Consider the following 16,215-nt stretch of genomic DNA (forward strand, 5'->3'; position numbering starts at 1 on the left):
TACAAATATAACAAATTGTAGTAGCATATTCCAACTTAACATTGTAGTACACATATTTCAACTCACATAATTACTCTACTAATTATTATAAAATTTTGAAATGAGACATATATGGAGTATTAATCGTTTGTTGAGTTTCGATGTTTAAGTTTATGAGATGAAAACAATATGACGGCAGCATGCACATAATTAAGCGTAAATGAATGAAAAATTAAGATTAACACTCCCTCGTAGTGGACGCTAATGAATGAATAATTACGCGTAAATCCAAATTCAAAATGCATTTCCATATGATTATGATAATCATTCACCCCCCTTCTATAATTGCAATTGAATGACTCCAAAATTCAATGCCAAAATTTAACTCACCACTTTCCTATGTAAATTCGTAACCCCCTCTTTCCTTTTCATCACAACACAAATATACTATAAATACACATTCACCTGTTTCTGTTCTCACTTCTCTCTCTCTCTCTCTCTCTCTCTCTCTCTCTCTCTCTCTGCTATGGACTTCTACACCGAACATGAATTTGCTCAAGCTTCCAACTGGTATTGCAACACTCAACCATTACAAGACGACACTGACAAGTAAGAATCGTAACCAATTTCATTTCAACCATGATCATCATTCATCACTACTTTCAATGTTACTTGTTTTTCCGTTTTTATTCGACAACATTTCTATCCTGTTCTTGATTTTTCTTCTCTGTTTTTTACAAAACAAAAATTCAAGAAACATAACCCTAGTACTATCGTTTTATGATTCAGTTTTTTTTCAATAGAACAGTGTTCTACGCGACTTTCGAGGTGGAAATTTGTTTTCTTGTTTGTTGTAACCGTTTTCCCCCCCTTTTTTTTTTAATGTTTTTTTTTTTGTATGTGTGATTGTAATGTGTACAGAATCACTGAGTTTTCGCCATTTGAGGGTTTCCCTGAGTTTGCTTGGGAAAGTGAGGTATCATATCAAAGCAATCACATTTACATCAACGAGTTCAAGGATCTTGAAAACTTCAACTTCGATTTCAACCTTCCACTCTTTCATGAAAATTTTGAGGTTAACAACCAAAACCCTCTCAATGTTGTCTTTCCTGCATTGGAACATTGCAATGACAAAGCTGAGAGTACTGGCGAGTGTAGTTTTGCTGAATCTTCCGTGAAAATGGGAAATGGGTTTTCGAGGTTTGTGAAGAAAGAGGAGGAATATGTGTATCAAGAACAGAGTCCATCGCCATTGCCATTGTCAAGTAGTAGTACTAGTTTTGTTAGGAGTAAGAAGTCTTGTTTGCAATATGATGAGATTAAGAAACATTTTGATGTTCCTATAACACTAGCTGCTAAGAGATTGAACGTTGGGTTGACCGTTTTGAAGAAGAGGTGCAGAGAGCTCAATATCACAAGGTGGCCACACAGAAAATTGAAGAGTTTGATGTTACTCATGGACAACCTTAAGGTAGTACTGGTTCATTCATATCCTTATGTTGTTTGTTTCAATGACTTGAAAAATAACATTATCTTTGTAGGGTTATGTTATGTGTTATTGATTGTTTATGTGTTGTGTCAAATGGTCAATGGTTGTAACTTGTAAGGTTTTTGTTGTTGTTTGTTTGATGCAGGAAATGGGATTGGACAACGAGGTTGCTAGGTTGGAGAAGCAGAAAAAGTTGTTTGAGACAATTCCTGGTATGGAATTGACTGAGGAAACCAAGAAACTGAGACAGGCTTGTTTCAAAAACTGTTACAAGAAGAGAAGATTACTTAAATTCCAACGTTGAACTTTGTTGTAATGTTGGGTAGAATGACATGTAAAAACCCATTACCAATTTACCATGTTCTTGTTTTTCATGTTTTTTGTTTTTTTGTTACAATTGTGATTCCAAACGAGTAGTAGTTAGATTAGCACTACATGCTATAGATTAGGAAACTAGTTTGACTATAGCACATATATTTTGGGAAGTTTGTGATATATAGTTCAATTGCTAAGCATGGCATTTTCAGCAAATTCTGAAGTGTTTCTTATGTACAAAATTCTACGACCTTTAAATGAAATATGAAGTTTTTGGAACCTACTTGGAAATTAAGCTCCTTAAGTTAATTGCTTTATATGGTTTGATTTTGATTAACGCGTTTGTATCTTAAAATAGTAAGATTGGAGGCAAGTGCCCATACACTGATCAAGGCTGAGTTTGTCTACATTATCTTTCTTGAAAATGTTTTGGCAGTATTCATAAACATCACAGTACTGTACGGTTCAAGTGTTAGTAGTGTTCCTAGGTTGTACTTTGAAGCATAAGATGGGTAGTTTGCTTGGTGAAGTTGACTTTATTTTGGGTGTTTGAGCTACTAAAAAAACATATTATAATATATTAAACAACTTTTCTAACGATTATCCCATAGATTTTTGAATTACTTTATTATTATATATTTTTTAAATTTTATTAAAAAGCTAAGAGAACTAAAATATTATTTATTGGCCTAAATATAAATTTTAAATTTAAGTTGTAAAAAAATGTTTAAAAAAATGCTAGAAATCAGTTATCCAAACAAAAAAATTTAAGTCTATGTAAATTGTCTAAATAAGTCTTAAATAATTATTAATTGAATTTTGAACCGTTAAATCATATTTAGTTAGTATAATTAAATGTTAGGGGATCATTAATTTAAGATAAAATAATTTAGCCTTATTTAATTAGTCTATATAAGTTTTATGAATTAAAAAATAGAATATGAAACTATTAAATCATACTAAATTAGTTTAAATAAGTATTAAAAAATTGTTAATCAAATTACAAAATATTAAATGATTCTTAAATACTTTAAAATAGTCTTATGGAATCAATAACTAATCTGCGAAACAATTCAATCAATCTTATTTAGTTTAATTAACTATTAAGAAATCAGTGATCAAATTTTCAATGATAAAATCATGATCAAATACTAAAAGTAAATCATAGAAAACTATTAATCAAACTATGATTAAATCATATTTAATTAATAGGAGTGGGAGGAATGTCAACTTGACTCTGTGTAGACAATGTCTAGATAGAAAGAGTGGCTGAGATTCAACATAAAGTGTTGAATTATTTTTCACAATATTTTTGGGAAATTCTTGTTGATTGTCCCCATTTAAATGCGTTGGTTTTTTTATCTCTCTCGATGTATGACAATGTTGTTTAGAGTTATTTCAAGTTCTTGAAAATCCTATGCAGCTAGATTAGCCACAGTTTAACTAATACAAAATAAATAGAGATTCTATGCTCACAGTTTAACCTAACAAATATTTTATGAGGTCATATTTAGTTATAGATTAATTCAAAAAAATTTAAAATTCTGTGCAGCAGTTCATTTTGCACGTCTTCAAAAACAATATTATTTTTCATTAAAGAGAAATTTTTGGTTGTTAAGGTTTCCTTAAAGAGAGAATTTTAGTTGTTAAGGTAATCGTGGTGAATGAACTAGTGTATCTTGACAAAATATACCAAGAAAGACATTCTGTTTTTAAGCTTGATATATAAAAGACTTTTGATTCAACTAACTGAAGTTTCTTAGATTATATGCTTTTCAGATTTGTTTTCAATGATAATTAGTGTTCTTGAATGCGAATCGGTGTGTTTATGGGGTGAAATGAGATATTCATAATTCAAAGAAGATTTTCTATGAAGTGTGGTGGAAGGAAAGGCTAAAATATCTTTAGATTAAATGATCTGATGTTTATAAATCAAGGTGGAGAATTGACCTATAATTGTGAATAACTCATTTTAAAAATAAATTTGTTTTAAAATGAATGATCATTTTTAACTTTCAATACAATATTAATTTTTTAATAATTTTATCCTCTAATTAATATTACTTTAATTATTTCTAATATTTAATAAAGATATATTTTAGAAAAAGAATTATTTTCTCTCTTTTATTTATATATTTTTTTAATTTGTGTGAAATAGTCAATTAAATCATTTATTGTGACAAATAGAGGGTATAATATAATTTATAATATTAATTATTAGTATTGTTATTGTTAGAGGGGTAATAATAAAACTTGTATTATTAGAGCATCTCCAATGGTAGTTCTCCAGCTGGACATCAATATAATAATTAAATATTGAAGTAATTTTCCATGTCATAGTAGAGTTGCATTGCAATGTAACTAGTAAAAAATTGTGGTACCAAATCAAATTAATTTATGAGGTAAAGTTGTGGGACCCTTTAGAATTACACCAATAAAATAAAAATTAAATAAATTATTTTGAGATGATATGGCTGATGGGACCCATAAAGAACTCAAAAATGGGTTGCACCATTGGAGATGGTCTTAGTATAGTTGTTGGGTTCTTTTTGTATTTGAGCTTTTATGTTTATATAATGTAGGCTCATAGAAATATTAGGTATGAAATCAAATTAAATGAAATTTATCTTTTATTTTAATTTCTTACATAGCTTTTAGTGTTCTTCTTTTTTTATAGTAAAAACCCTAATTCATTCTTTTTAATAAAAATCGTAGTTGATAGTTTTGGTAGGAATTGCTTCTTATCGAAGATAGAGAAAATATAAATTAGAAAACTAATTTGATTGAAGTACAATTATTTAGAAGAGGTTGTGAGATGGTGTTCAATTGCCAAGGATGGCATTTTCAAGCAAATTCTAAAGTCTCTTCTATGTAGTATGTACAAAATACTGCCTTAAAAGCAAATATGAACTTTCTGGAACCTACTTTGAAATTACGCTCTTTAATTTTTGTTCAAGTTAATTGCTTTATATGGTTTGATTTTAATTAATGCGTTTCTATCTTAAAATAGCAAGTTAGCAGTCAATTGCCCATAAACTGATCAAAACGTAGTTTGTCAACATTATCTTTCTTGAAAATTCTTTGGCGATGCTATTTATTCTGTCAAAAATATTTTGAATATAGTTACCTTAAAAAATTAACAATGAAATAAATAAATAATATCTTATACTTGAAGTATAGTTTATTGGAAATTTTTAGTTTCATTAACACGAGCTTAATGATAATGCACTGTCAGTGTAGAGAAGTATTACACAGATTTTTAATCAGAATATTTTAAAGTGTCAAATCATAAAAATATTTTAAAATTTATAATTTAACTTGGCGAGAATCCGAGATATACGGTTGTCATTGATTGATAATTTTAAAATAATTTACACTATCAGTGCATCATTCATTGTGTCATATGTTGTAATACTCCTTATTACCATAATAAGTGATTAAGTTGATCATTTCACACGTATTAAAAAAAAATAATATGAAAAAAATAATTTTAAGTGTTCTGCCAACATGTGCCATAAGGGCACATTAAAAAGTATTTCATTCCTTTCAAAATGACTGTTGTTTAAGATTTTTGTTATACTGATTAAGGAATGCAATAATATTGTCATAAAACATTACACTTTTATTAAATTAACCTTATTAATGTATTGTAAGTAGTGTGCAAAGTAATAATTAAAAGACAAAATTGAAAAAATAACAATCATTGATACATTGAAAAATGAGAATGATAGTCATTTTGAAACAAATTTTATCTGTTAAAACGAAAGTAATTTTAAAACGAACGGAGTGATATGACAAATACTTGAGAAAGAGATTGAACGAAGAAAGAGATATTAAAAACTCTCTTTAATCCTAATTTTTATCTTTAATCTCTTCGCACTTTCTAGTGTTATTGTTGTTGTTTCAAGCAATATGTTCAAAACAAAGCCGCACCTCTCGAGCATCAACATTAACCAAATGAGGACAGAGTGAACCAAACAGAACCAAGACTTCAACAACACCATGCAAGGCGTGCAAAACTTTTTCCGCTTCAATTACATGTGAATTTGAAGTTTTCAGAACTTGTATTATTTTCCGCAATTTCCTTTTACGTCCTACAAGTCAATCTCTCAAGTCAATCAATAGTAGTAGATAAAATACCCGACTCTCTTTTGTACCACTTCGCTAATGCTTTACTTAATGAATGAGTTTATGGCTATTGTTTCTTTCAGATTTATAAAATTGCAACTTTAGCAATGAACAGATGAACCAAAAGAATCCTCATAAACAAAGTGATCATCAATTGTTATTTTACTTTAGTTAGTAAGGTTTGAGTCAACAATTCTATTTTACTTTTCCTTCTTATGGGAGTATCCGTACAATTGTTATTTTCTAGAATTTGCATTATTTCTGTTTTAATCTATTGGTTTGATGAATAAACACTAAGGCACTTGTTTGTGGTAAACTCTGAGCCTTTTTGAACTAACTCTTATGTGATGTTTATGTCCTTTTCTAACCACTTCGAGCCTAAGCCTTTTCCTTCGGAGACATAGCCACATATATTAGCCATTTGACTTGAAAGATTAAATCTTTCCATCATCTCTTTGGAGTTAGTAGAAAATTTAATTCCTTGGTCATATGCAAAAGAATAAGTTTGAGATTGCTCTTGGAAGTAAGCAAAATTTAAGTTTGGGGTTGGAGCACTAGAAACATGGTAAAAAATTCAAAAAAAAATTGAGAAAAAATTAAGAACTTAAAAGAACTTCTTCAAAAAAAAAAAAGAGATAAACAATGTTAAGGATAAAGAAAAGATTAATCCCTAGTGCCGATTAAATAAGCAAGAGTTGGATATGATAAGGAAAATGACAACATAAAAAAACTAGGCACCTAACTCCAAAGTTTTAAGCCTACTCTTCCAAATTATCCTACCTTAACATAAGCCCCATTACAACCTTGAAAGCCCTCCAAAAGTGTGCGTTTAAATGACTTTGATTGATTTTGTTAGAAATTTTACAAAGTTATGGTAAAATACTTTTGTACCTTGATTGTGGGATTACCCTGTCAATTCGAGTAAAATAATAGTGAGATGAGAGACATGATGATCAGGTAACACAAATATGGAATGATGATATTCATTTTTTATTGTTGCAATTTGTTTTCTTGTTTGAAATGTGCAGTTGCAGGCATGTTAGATATATACCTAACACCAGTCAGCAACTTTATTGACTCATCATGAAGTTTGAATCCGCGAGATCAAATTCCTGAAATTTTACAAGCTTGGTTGTTTTCCAGCAGCACTGATCCACCATATTGATCATATAATTACTCAAACACGTCTTTGTTTGGAGTCATGTGCCAAGTGCAACCTGAATCTATAATTCATTCCTTACTAGAATTTCTGCTAGAAACCACAAATACATCAGATGATTCATAATCATCTTGAATAATAACTGCATTGCCATTGTCCTTGCCATCGCTATAAATCTTCAACCTATCAGGATACACGTTTTTGGTATGACCTTCCTTCTTACAGTAGTAACACCTAATAGGAGATGTATAACTACCATAAGACTTCTTTGGACTTTTACCCTTCTTCTTCTCAAACTTACCATCATTCTTCGAGATTTTTCCTTTTACGGATAATCCTTCACCAATAGATGATGACTTGTGCTCCTTTCTTTCGTTCAAGTCCTTCGAGTACAAGGCTAATTGAACTTCTTCAAAGGTCAATGACTTTCTTCCATAAAAGAGGGTTTCTTTGAAGTGAGCATGATATCTTGATAAAGCATACAACAACAACAACAACAACAACAAAGATTGATCTTCATCATTAATGGTAACCTCAATGTTCTCCAGATCAAGATTCAACTTATTAAACATATCTAGTTGTTCCGTGAAGACTTTGTCTTTACTCATCTTGAATGAATATATAGCTTACTTCGGGTAGAGGCGATTGACCAACGATTTGGTCATGTACACAATTTTGAGTTTCGTCCACTTACTTGTCACCGTCTTATCCTTGAAAATATTTCGGAGAACCTTATAACCAAGACTCAATACGATAACATTGTGGGCTTTCTCTATCATCGTCGCCTTCTCCTTCCCCGTTAAGGCAGTATCCATCTTCTCTGATCATTTCAACGCTTCTAACAAACTCTGTTGAACAAGAAGTGCTTGCATCTTCAAACACCATAGATTGAAATCATTCAATCTGGTGAATTTCTCAATCTCATACTTTGTTGACAACATCTTCTTCTCCACAATCATCGTACAACTTTGGTGTAACGAAGTGCCATCAAGAACAAACCAAAACCAGGAGAAAGATTGAGTTTCTTGAAGAAACACAAGAAACTCTATTAGGTTTTCACGAAAGAGAGAGAAGAGGGAAGAAAAAGAAAATCATAACTGATTATAACTGTTTTACCATTCACATACTCAATAAGGGTTCAAAGATTACAAGCGAATAACAACAACCAATCTCATTCATCAACCTGAGAGAACTAGTCTATTTATAGACTACTAAGCTAACTTAAACAAATTGGCTAACCAAACATACTCAATTTAACATGCTAACAAACCTAACATTATTGACTACTGCATGCTAGAACACATTTCGACTACAACATAACTTCAACATCAGTATGTGAACAGACTTCAACATCATGCTTAATCTCTATCGAACCAAGAAGCTATCCTTGTCAAAACTAGAGTTCGATCCAAAATCTCACCAAAATAATGCAAATAAAGACTATTATTTACTCTTTTTCAAAAGACAAACTAACGTACAAATAATGAAACACAATTAATTTCCTCAATTTTAAATTCAAAATGTTGTTGACCGAGTAATTAAATAGTCCTATATCTAAACATAAATTATCTTATTTTAATTAATTTTAATTAAAATCAACTTATTAAAAAAAAATTTCACTATCTAATTTAGGGGTGTTCGCGGTGCGGTTTGGGCGGTTTTGACGAAAAAAATCATCCGAACCGCAAGAGAAAAAATAGTGCGGTTTGGTTTGGTTCGGTTGGCTTTTAAAAAAAATCCGAACCAAACCAAACCAAACTAATGCGGTTCGGTTGGTTCGGTTTTTTACAAATATTTTATTGAGCTATACATACACATATAGATGATAACATAATTTTGTATTTATACATTCATACACTATCAAATAACAACAAAACTCGTCATATTTTGACAACAATTTTCCATTTAATATGTAAAAATTAAATTAGACAAAAGTGGAATATTAAACATAAAATAATAGCATAAAACAATATAAAAATTATTATAACGAAAAAAAATAGAAGAGACGAAAGATTAGTGAAAGTGAAAAAGAAAAAAAGTGTTTAGAGATTATAGAAGAAGATATGCGATAAAAATGAAACCGAAATACGGAACATTTACATAAAAATGAGAAGGTAAAAAAGAAAGAATATAAGTGAGTAGAGATTATAGAAGAAGAGGGAAGATGTATGTGGCAAAGAATGTGCGATAATGTTAATAGAGATTTTAGAAGATCGGGACTGAAATTATATGTGTAAGGATGAGAAAATTGTTCGTAATCATAATGCTAATGTATAATAAGTTTAAGTTTGGGTTGGATGTGAGTTAAATAAAATTTAGGTTGTAACATAATGCGGTTTGATTCGGTTTGGTTCAGTTTACAAAATACAAACCGCAAACCGAACCGAACCGTACGGTTTTGTAAAAAATACACAAACTAATCCGAACCAAATGCGGTTTTTTGCGATTTCGGTTTGGTTTGGTTTAGTTTGCGGTTTTCTATTGGGTTGGTTTGGTTTTGATCACCCTTAATCTAATTAAACACACTTTATCATAGAAAACATGATGAAAGGAATTGTGATCTATCTCTTTCTAATGTCCAAACTCTAAACAGAAAAATATCACCATATATAAAAGAAAAGTTTATATATTTAGACAGACACTAAATTAAATTCCATTTCTTAAATATTTTTGTTTAATAGGAGTAATCAACATGATTAAAGTGTGTCGGTTATTGAAACCCACTTTCTCTGTGTTTCTTTCCTGCGTCTCCAAGGAACCACTTGCTTCAAGCTGTCACAAATGTTTGCCTGCATGTATAAAAACACATTAGTTGTGTGCTTCAATATTATATTATAATTGTACATAATAAACTTTTTTATTTATTTATGGAAAAAAAATTAAAAAGTTATGTATACTATATTTGAAGTTTATTATTTACACGTAACAAAAGCCAAAAGTTGTAATGTTTTTTCTGAGGCCAGATAGTGAAAGTCATCTTTCGGTACCCAACTGTCGCTGATGTTTTATTGCATTGACATTTAGACTTTTTTTCCATTATTTTCATGCAATATTTTATAAAGTTGAAAATAAAAACAACAAATATTATGGCTTGGTTTGTAGCCACCTGGAATATATATATATTTAGTCAAACTTCACTTTTGCTCAAGAATATTCAATATACCTAACACCTTAGCTGCTCTGCATTATTATTACTATTATGTATGATTCAAATATTACTGATAGTAACAAAAAGAGTTTTATAAAAAGATGGAAAAATGCATAAGAAAACTGTGATGAATACTAAAAGTCAAAGATAGATCTTTTAACATTTAATTGTGTCGTGACCATTATTTCGATGTGCTACACAAAATGACGTACTATATTGAACCTAGCACAGTCATATTATTACATCCAATTTGTCATCAATCATCATTTCAGAAATTTTATTTAAAATTAAATGGTATTAACCTACCAATTTCTCACGGTCTATTAGAAATTAATTGGTATGTTACCGACATAATTCATAGCAGGTAAATTTGCATGGTCCACAATTAGCCCAACTCAAATGGTTAGTGAAAGGGAAAAGAACAGGAAAAAGAACACCAGTTGTATTAAGGATCACAATAAATAGAATCAATTTTAAGCTCCAAAATTTAAAAGCCTAAAAACATACAAGTTGTATGAAATTATAATTATAAGGCGTAAATAGTCTTTTGGTCTTTGTAAATTAATATTTTTTAGTTTTCGTTCCTGTATTTTTTTTTGGATAAAGTCTTTAAATATTGAATTTCTTTTGGACCGAGCCCCTAAAACTAAAATGTGCAAGAAAATTTACAGGTTTCCTACGAATTTTTTTTCGAATTTTCTTGCGGATTTTAACTTTAGGGGTTTAAATAAAAAAAAAAATTAGCATTGAAGAATCATTCTCAAGAAAAAAGAATACATGGACGAAAATAAAAAACACGCTAGGTTAATGGACCAACTGATTATTTAAGCCTAATTATAAAGACTCAAAAAATGTGTACAAGAACTGGAAACAATTATAGAGACAAAATATATTTAACAAAAAAAAAAAAAACACATTAGAAAAACATAATTGAAGATTATTATTTTTTATATTATTGATGCAAGATTATTAGAGTAATTAAGACTTACCCACAAATGTGATTTAGCCTTAGACATTGGAGCTCGTGAGATCTTCACCTTAGTCTGATCTGAAAAGTCAAAACTACCCTCGTCCCCTTCTTTGCTAATCTTCTTGAAACCACTCCATCTACTAGACCCAAAATTGGAATTCCAGTTTTCCCTTGGAGTTCTATAAGAAGACGAGAACGACATGGCCCGGCCCACGTAAGGCCCATCCAATACCGTTGTAGGGGAAGGCTCATCGAGCTTGGTTTCCAAAAAGAACAACCTCGGAGGAAGTTCCAACGTTGTTTTAACGTTATTTTCGAGCTCCGATTGTGTGTGGTAACGCCTAGGCTTCCCCGGTGCTTCCTCCCACTTGAAAGGAACTGAGATCATGGTTTTAGATGGTGACGTGGCAGTTTCCGATGACATTATTGGTTATTGATTTTCTCAGTGGTGGTGGTAAATGGTGGAAGGAAGTGAGTGATAGTAGTGGGTGTGTTTGTGGGGTTTTAAATAGAGAGAAATAAAAATAGAAATTATGGTCAAAAAAGTTAAGAAAGAGAGTTGATTTTTTTGGTTTTTTGAAGTGAGGTCCTTTAAAGTAGATGAAATAAATTTGTGTTTGTTTGTTTGGTTTGAGATTTGTAGATGTGGTAGGCTAGGTAGAGAGGGATGATAAATAAATGTAGAAGAAAGGGAAAGAAAGAGAATGGAATGGCCTTTAGTTTGTCCCAATTATAAGGTAATAATAATCTAGGAAAGGACAAGATGGAAACTGCTCAATCTCTTCTATTACTATGATTTTTATAATGCAAATACAAAAATTATATCTTGTTCAATTTACAACTTTCTCTGAATTTATTACTTTACATATTTGACTCTATTTTCATAGGTGTATTTTTAATAATTTTCTCTTTCTTACAAACACACTTGTTGTTTTCCTTGTTTTATTTTTAATCATTTGAACTATATATACATTCCCTCTTATAACAATAGCACAATACTGGATGAGTTGTTTCCCCATCCCAAAAATGGTCCTTGTTAAGATTGATAGGATTTGTAGAAGCTTCATTTGGACAGGTACTGATAATAGTAAAAAGAGTCAATTGGCATGGAGCACTGTTTGCAAACTTTATGCTCAAGGAGGTATGCAGATCCTTAATATACAGGTGTGGAACCAGGTCCTTATGCTCAAATGTCTGTGGAATTTATGTAGAATGGCTGAAAATCTGTGGATAAAGTGGATGCATAGTTACTATTTCCAGAAATCTGATGTCATGAATTATGTGGTGAAGAGTCACAATAGTTGGATTGCTAAAAGTATTCTGAACCAAAGATTGATCATTCCCACACTGCAACAACAGTGGGATAAAGCTCTCCAACAACAAAAGTTTAATCTGAATGTGTTTTATCAGGCCCTTATAGATGATGGAAGTCGAGTATCCTGGAGAAACATTATTAGAGACAACAAAGCCCGTCCCCGTGCTGTGTGTTGCTTATGGTTGACATGCCACAAACGGTTGGCAACAAAGGTGCGATTAGCTAGACTGAATCTGCTACAAACACATGATATGAGGTGCTGTCTATGCAAACAGAGGCTGAAGACATGGATCATGTCTTTTTCCAATGCCAAGTAACTCTACCTATCTGGAAAAACATACTTGAGTGGCTGGAGATACAGCATATGCCCCAGAAGTGGGAGGATGAATTGGTCTGGCTTACTGAAATTGCTCGAAAGAAAGGGTGGCGAATTGCCCTTTTAAAAGTTGCTATTGCAGAGACAGTTTATAGTATATGGTCTTTAAGAAATAAAGTTTGTTTTGAGAAAATAGATATTACACATGGGATAGAGGATAGTATTAAAGACATCATTGTGTATAGGGGATGGCAGTATAGGAAATATAGAAGCCATCTTGCAAAGCTGATGTTATAGGTTTTTTTTGTCTTTTGGATGGTTGGATCTTCATGATCACCATTTGTTTGTAATCGGTTTTTTGAATTAATAATATTTACTTGATTAAAAAAAACAATAGCACATCTAATTCTACTCTCATCTTTCATTTAATACATGGTGATATATGGGAATCATATGATATCCCTTGTATTTTGTTTGGTCACAAATATTTATTTTAGTAGTATGGAAGATTTTAATAAATTTATTTGAATTATGCTGTTGAAAACTAAAACTAGATAACATATTAAAAAATATTTAATATTAAGTTAAAATGTGTAATTAAGAAGCGATAAGAGTATTTAATTCATCATGAATTATTTTGTATTTTTAAAAGGATTAGTCATTAAGTGTTGATTATTCTTACGAGACTTCTAGTTAATCTTTATACGATAGAGTCTCTTTTGATGAACCTCTAGTTAATCTTTCTTCGATAGAGTCTCTTCTTATAAATCTTATATATTGTATCCCGTCTGGTAGGACTTCTCCCACTTTTTTTTATGAGAGTAATAGGAGTCCCATTAAGGGTAATAAGGCAGATAACACTTTCTCACATCGTAGGTTGTAATTGGTAATTTTTCTTCTTCCATTTGCACTCTCTCAAATGTAGACATTGTATGCGGCTGGGATCCCAGCGATATTGAGATCGAACACCACATTAAACTTCGGAGACATACTGCCCTTTTTGGTCGGCATGGCCCATTAATACATGATACACATTGGGGCGCGACGGACTTGTTGAATCGACTGAATTGATACTGTTGGGTGGATCCTATAGTGTTGAGGACTATCTCTTTATTTGATAATACATTTAGTATAGATATTGCTCTTATACAAGTTGGACCGCCTTCTGATTGGTCAACCTTCGACGTCGTTTCAAACAAAAAGATTTATAGTTGTTTCGATATAGGTGTTTTGTTCCCTTATATAAGTGTATGTTCACTCAATTGAACTTCTAATGCATTTCAATGGATTTGAGGATCGGGTATTAAAGCATTTAAAGATATCACCCTCTAAACTACATCCAATCGTGTGGGCCTTTGTGAAGATGTTCTAGTTTTGGTGTGAATATCAAAACTGTAAGCCCTATTTGAATCTATTTTTCCACCTCCCTATCGAGATCTACACTTCCCAAGATAATCACCAGGAGAAGGGGCTAATCTTGAGATGCCAAGTTACTAAGAAATTTGACGTTTATGTTGAAAATTGGGATGACTTTAAAGATCACTTTTATCTAGTGAGCCCTCGAACTCTGAAAGCTCACTCCGTCTTCCACAGAATTTTTGAGGGGAAGGGGGAAGTCTTTGGTACGCAATTCTTCTAGAGCGGGATTGGTTAGGTGTGGTGATAGGATATGGAAATACTGGGTTTGGAACCACTTTAGCCAAGAGGCCCATACTTATACTATCTATCTGGATTCTCTAACCCCGAAGGAAATGTTAATAAAGGAAAATTTGACGGCCTTTTAGGAGAGCTTGGGCTACAAATAAGAAGTCATCCCTTTAGACGTGAACCCTCTATACATAAGAGACGGTTCATTAACACCTGCATGATAGTAGGTGTGATCGGTGCCTATGTGATGAAAGAAATCTTTGGTGAGGAAAGTTTGTCGATCTTTATCTATACTTGCTTTTGATGTTCTTAATTAATAAGTATTGACTTCTTGATCTTTCCTTTGCAGATAACATGGTGTTAATAGACATGGATGTAGTGAAGAGTGTCTTTGCAAATAAGAAAGTCCCACCCAGGGTTAGCGCGGCCGCCACTTCTTTTCCTACTATGGCCCCTATCTTAATAAGGGTGTTGCTAGAGATACTTTTGGGGGATGTTTTGGACCTACGCACGATTCGATCCTCACCTGCCTTGTTCGGCCAAAACCATAATTTTCCATTAGGTCGGATAAGGGATCTGGCGATCGAACTCTAACTTCCACTGATAATAATAAATAAGGTTGAGACTCAGATTCTATCTCAGAGGAAAGCTCAGATAAAAGATTTAGATTATCTAACTCTGCCCCTATCGTATCTACTCTACTCTCCATCTAAAATTCAAGTATTTTTTTATAGGTTCTTATTTTTCTCCAATCTAGGGTACCTTGTACCTTACAAGAAGTGAAGCTTGTATATCTAATCAGGATTTGGCTTACCTCCAAAATCCTTTTGCAACTGAGAAGATGGAATTGATATTAGAGGCTTTCTAGCATATACTCTACAATGCTTCCCTGATCTCTATGGCGGCCGCGGTCCTTGGAGTATTTGGCCATGAAAAAACCTTATAAGGAGATAGATAACTTGAAGAAAAAATATGATGTAATAGTCCATGGCCAGTCTCAACTCCAAGAGAAGTTGTCTAGCCTCCAAAATGAGATGGAGATTTCATCATACCTTCAGAAGGAGGTGGAATAGGCACCCATGACACTCCTTCCTCTCTGGCTACCTAGGTGATCGACTTCTATGCATCCTTAGAAGCTATGAAAAAGGCTTTTATAGAGGAAAGGGATTTTGTAACAATGTTGACCTCCTAGGTGACAGCACTTGAAGGTTTTGTTTATAAGGGGAAGAATTCTTTAGTTAAAGAACTGGAGGGTCACATGGAGAAGTTGGTGGCACTAAACAAGAGACTTAATGATGTTGTCAATGAGGGTCTTAAGAGCGTATTTGAAGCTTTCCGGGATGCGAACGACATGGTGGAGCTTTTGTGCCGGAATATTTATGTTCCTCGGTCCGAGCTAAATCCATAGAAAGGGGTATGTGATTGAGCTATAGTTAGTGATGATGAGGCCTCAAAAGGGGATCATAATGAGTATTGTGAAATGCTTTGCTTTGTCATGCATGCCTTTACCTCATTTCAGGATTTAAATCTGTTTATTTGACATTAGTAAATTCTATGGTAATCCAAATCGGACCGGACTGGTCGGATCAACCGAGAACCGAAATCCCAACCGATTTGTTTGGACTTGAAAATCGGCATGCATAAGAACCGGGATTTAAATTGGAAAACTAGTAAAAACACCAGTCAAAACTGACAATTTAGGTGATTTTTAGGGCCATACCAGATTTTGCTTTTGATTTATAAAAATTT

General features: G+C 32.2%; 2 protein-coding genes across 2 annotated transcripts; one reads left to right on the forward strand and one right to left on the reverse strand.

Annotated features, from left to right (window-relative positions):
- Positions 1-364: 364 nt before the first annotated feature.
- LOC131655625 (protein RKD4) lies at positions 365-2,025 on the forward strand. Its single transcript, XM_058925463.1, has 3 exons — positions 365-588; positions 901-1,450; positions 1,614-2,025. The coding sequence occupies exons 1-3, from the start codon at positions 506-508 to the stop codon at positions 1,770-1,772; spliced, it is 792 nt and encodes a 263-aa protein (XP_058781446.1). The 5' UTR covers positions 365-505; the 3' UTR covers positions 1,773-2,025.
- A 7,181-nt stretch (positions 2,026-9,206) lies between these two features.
- On the reverse strand, positions 9,207-11,926 carry LOC131655626 (uncharacterized protein At4g00950-like). The gene is made up of 2 exons (XM_058925464.1): positions 11,208-11,926; positions 9,207-9,859 (listed from the first exon to the last, which is right to left on the reverse strand). Exons 1-2 carry the CDS (start codon positions 11,610-11,612, stop codon positions 9,767-9,769), a joined length of 498 nt encoding a protein of 165 aa, XP_058781447.1. The 5' UTR covers positions 11,613-11,926; the 3' UTR covers positions 9,207-9,766.
- Positions 11,927-16,215: the final 4,289 nt, after the last annotated feature.

Source organism: Vicia villosa, linkage group LG3 (assembly GCF_029867415.1).
Source record: "Vicia villosa cultivar HV-30 ecotype Madison, WI linkage group LG3, Vvil1.0, whole genome shotgun sequence".
Taxonomy (NCBI): domain Eukaryota; kingdom Viridiplantae; phylum Streptophyta; class Magnoliopsida; order Fabales; family Fabaceae; genus Vicia; species Vicia villosa.

What these genes read in the sequence shown, in the direction of transcription:
- LOC131655626 (XM_058925464.1), bottom strand. Translation starts at nt 11,612, where the DNA reads ATGTCATCGGAAACTGCCACGTCACCATCTAAAACCATGATCTCAGTT. An exon ending in AGGCTAAATCACATTTGTGG is followed by an intron (nt 9,860 to 11,207) that starts GTAAGTCTTAAT and finishes TTATACATGCAG; the next exon opens with GCAAACATTTGTGACAGCTT.
- LOC131655625 (XM_058925463.1), top strand. Translation starts at nt 506, where the DNA reads ATGGACTTCTACACCGAACATGAATTTGCTCAAGCTTCCAACTGGTAT. An exon ending in TTACAAGACGACACTGACAA is followed by an intron (nt 589 to 900) that starts GTAAGAATCGTA and finishes TAATGTGTACAG; the next exon opens with AATCACTGAGTTTTCGCCAT. An exon ending in TACTCATGGACAACCTTAAG is followed by an intron (nt 1,451 to 1,613) that starts GTAGTACTGGTT and finishes TGTTTGATGCAG; the next exon opens with GAAATGGGATTGGACAACGA.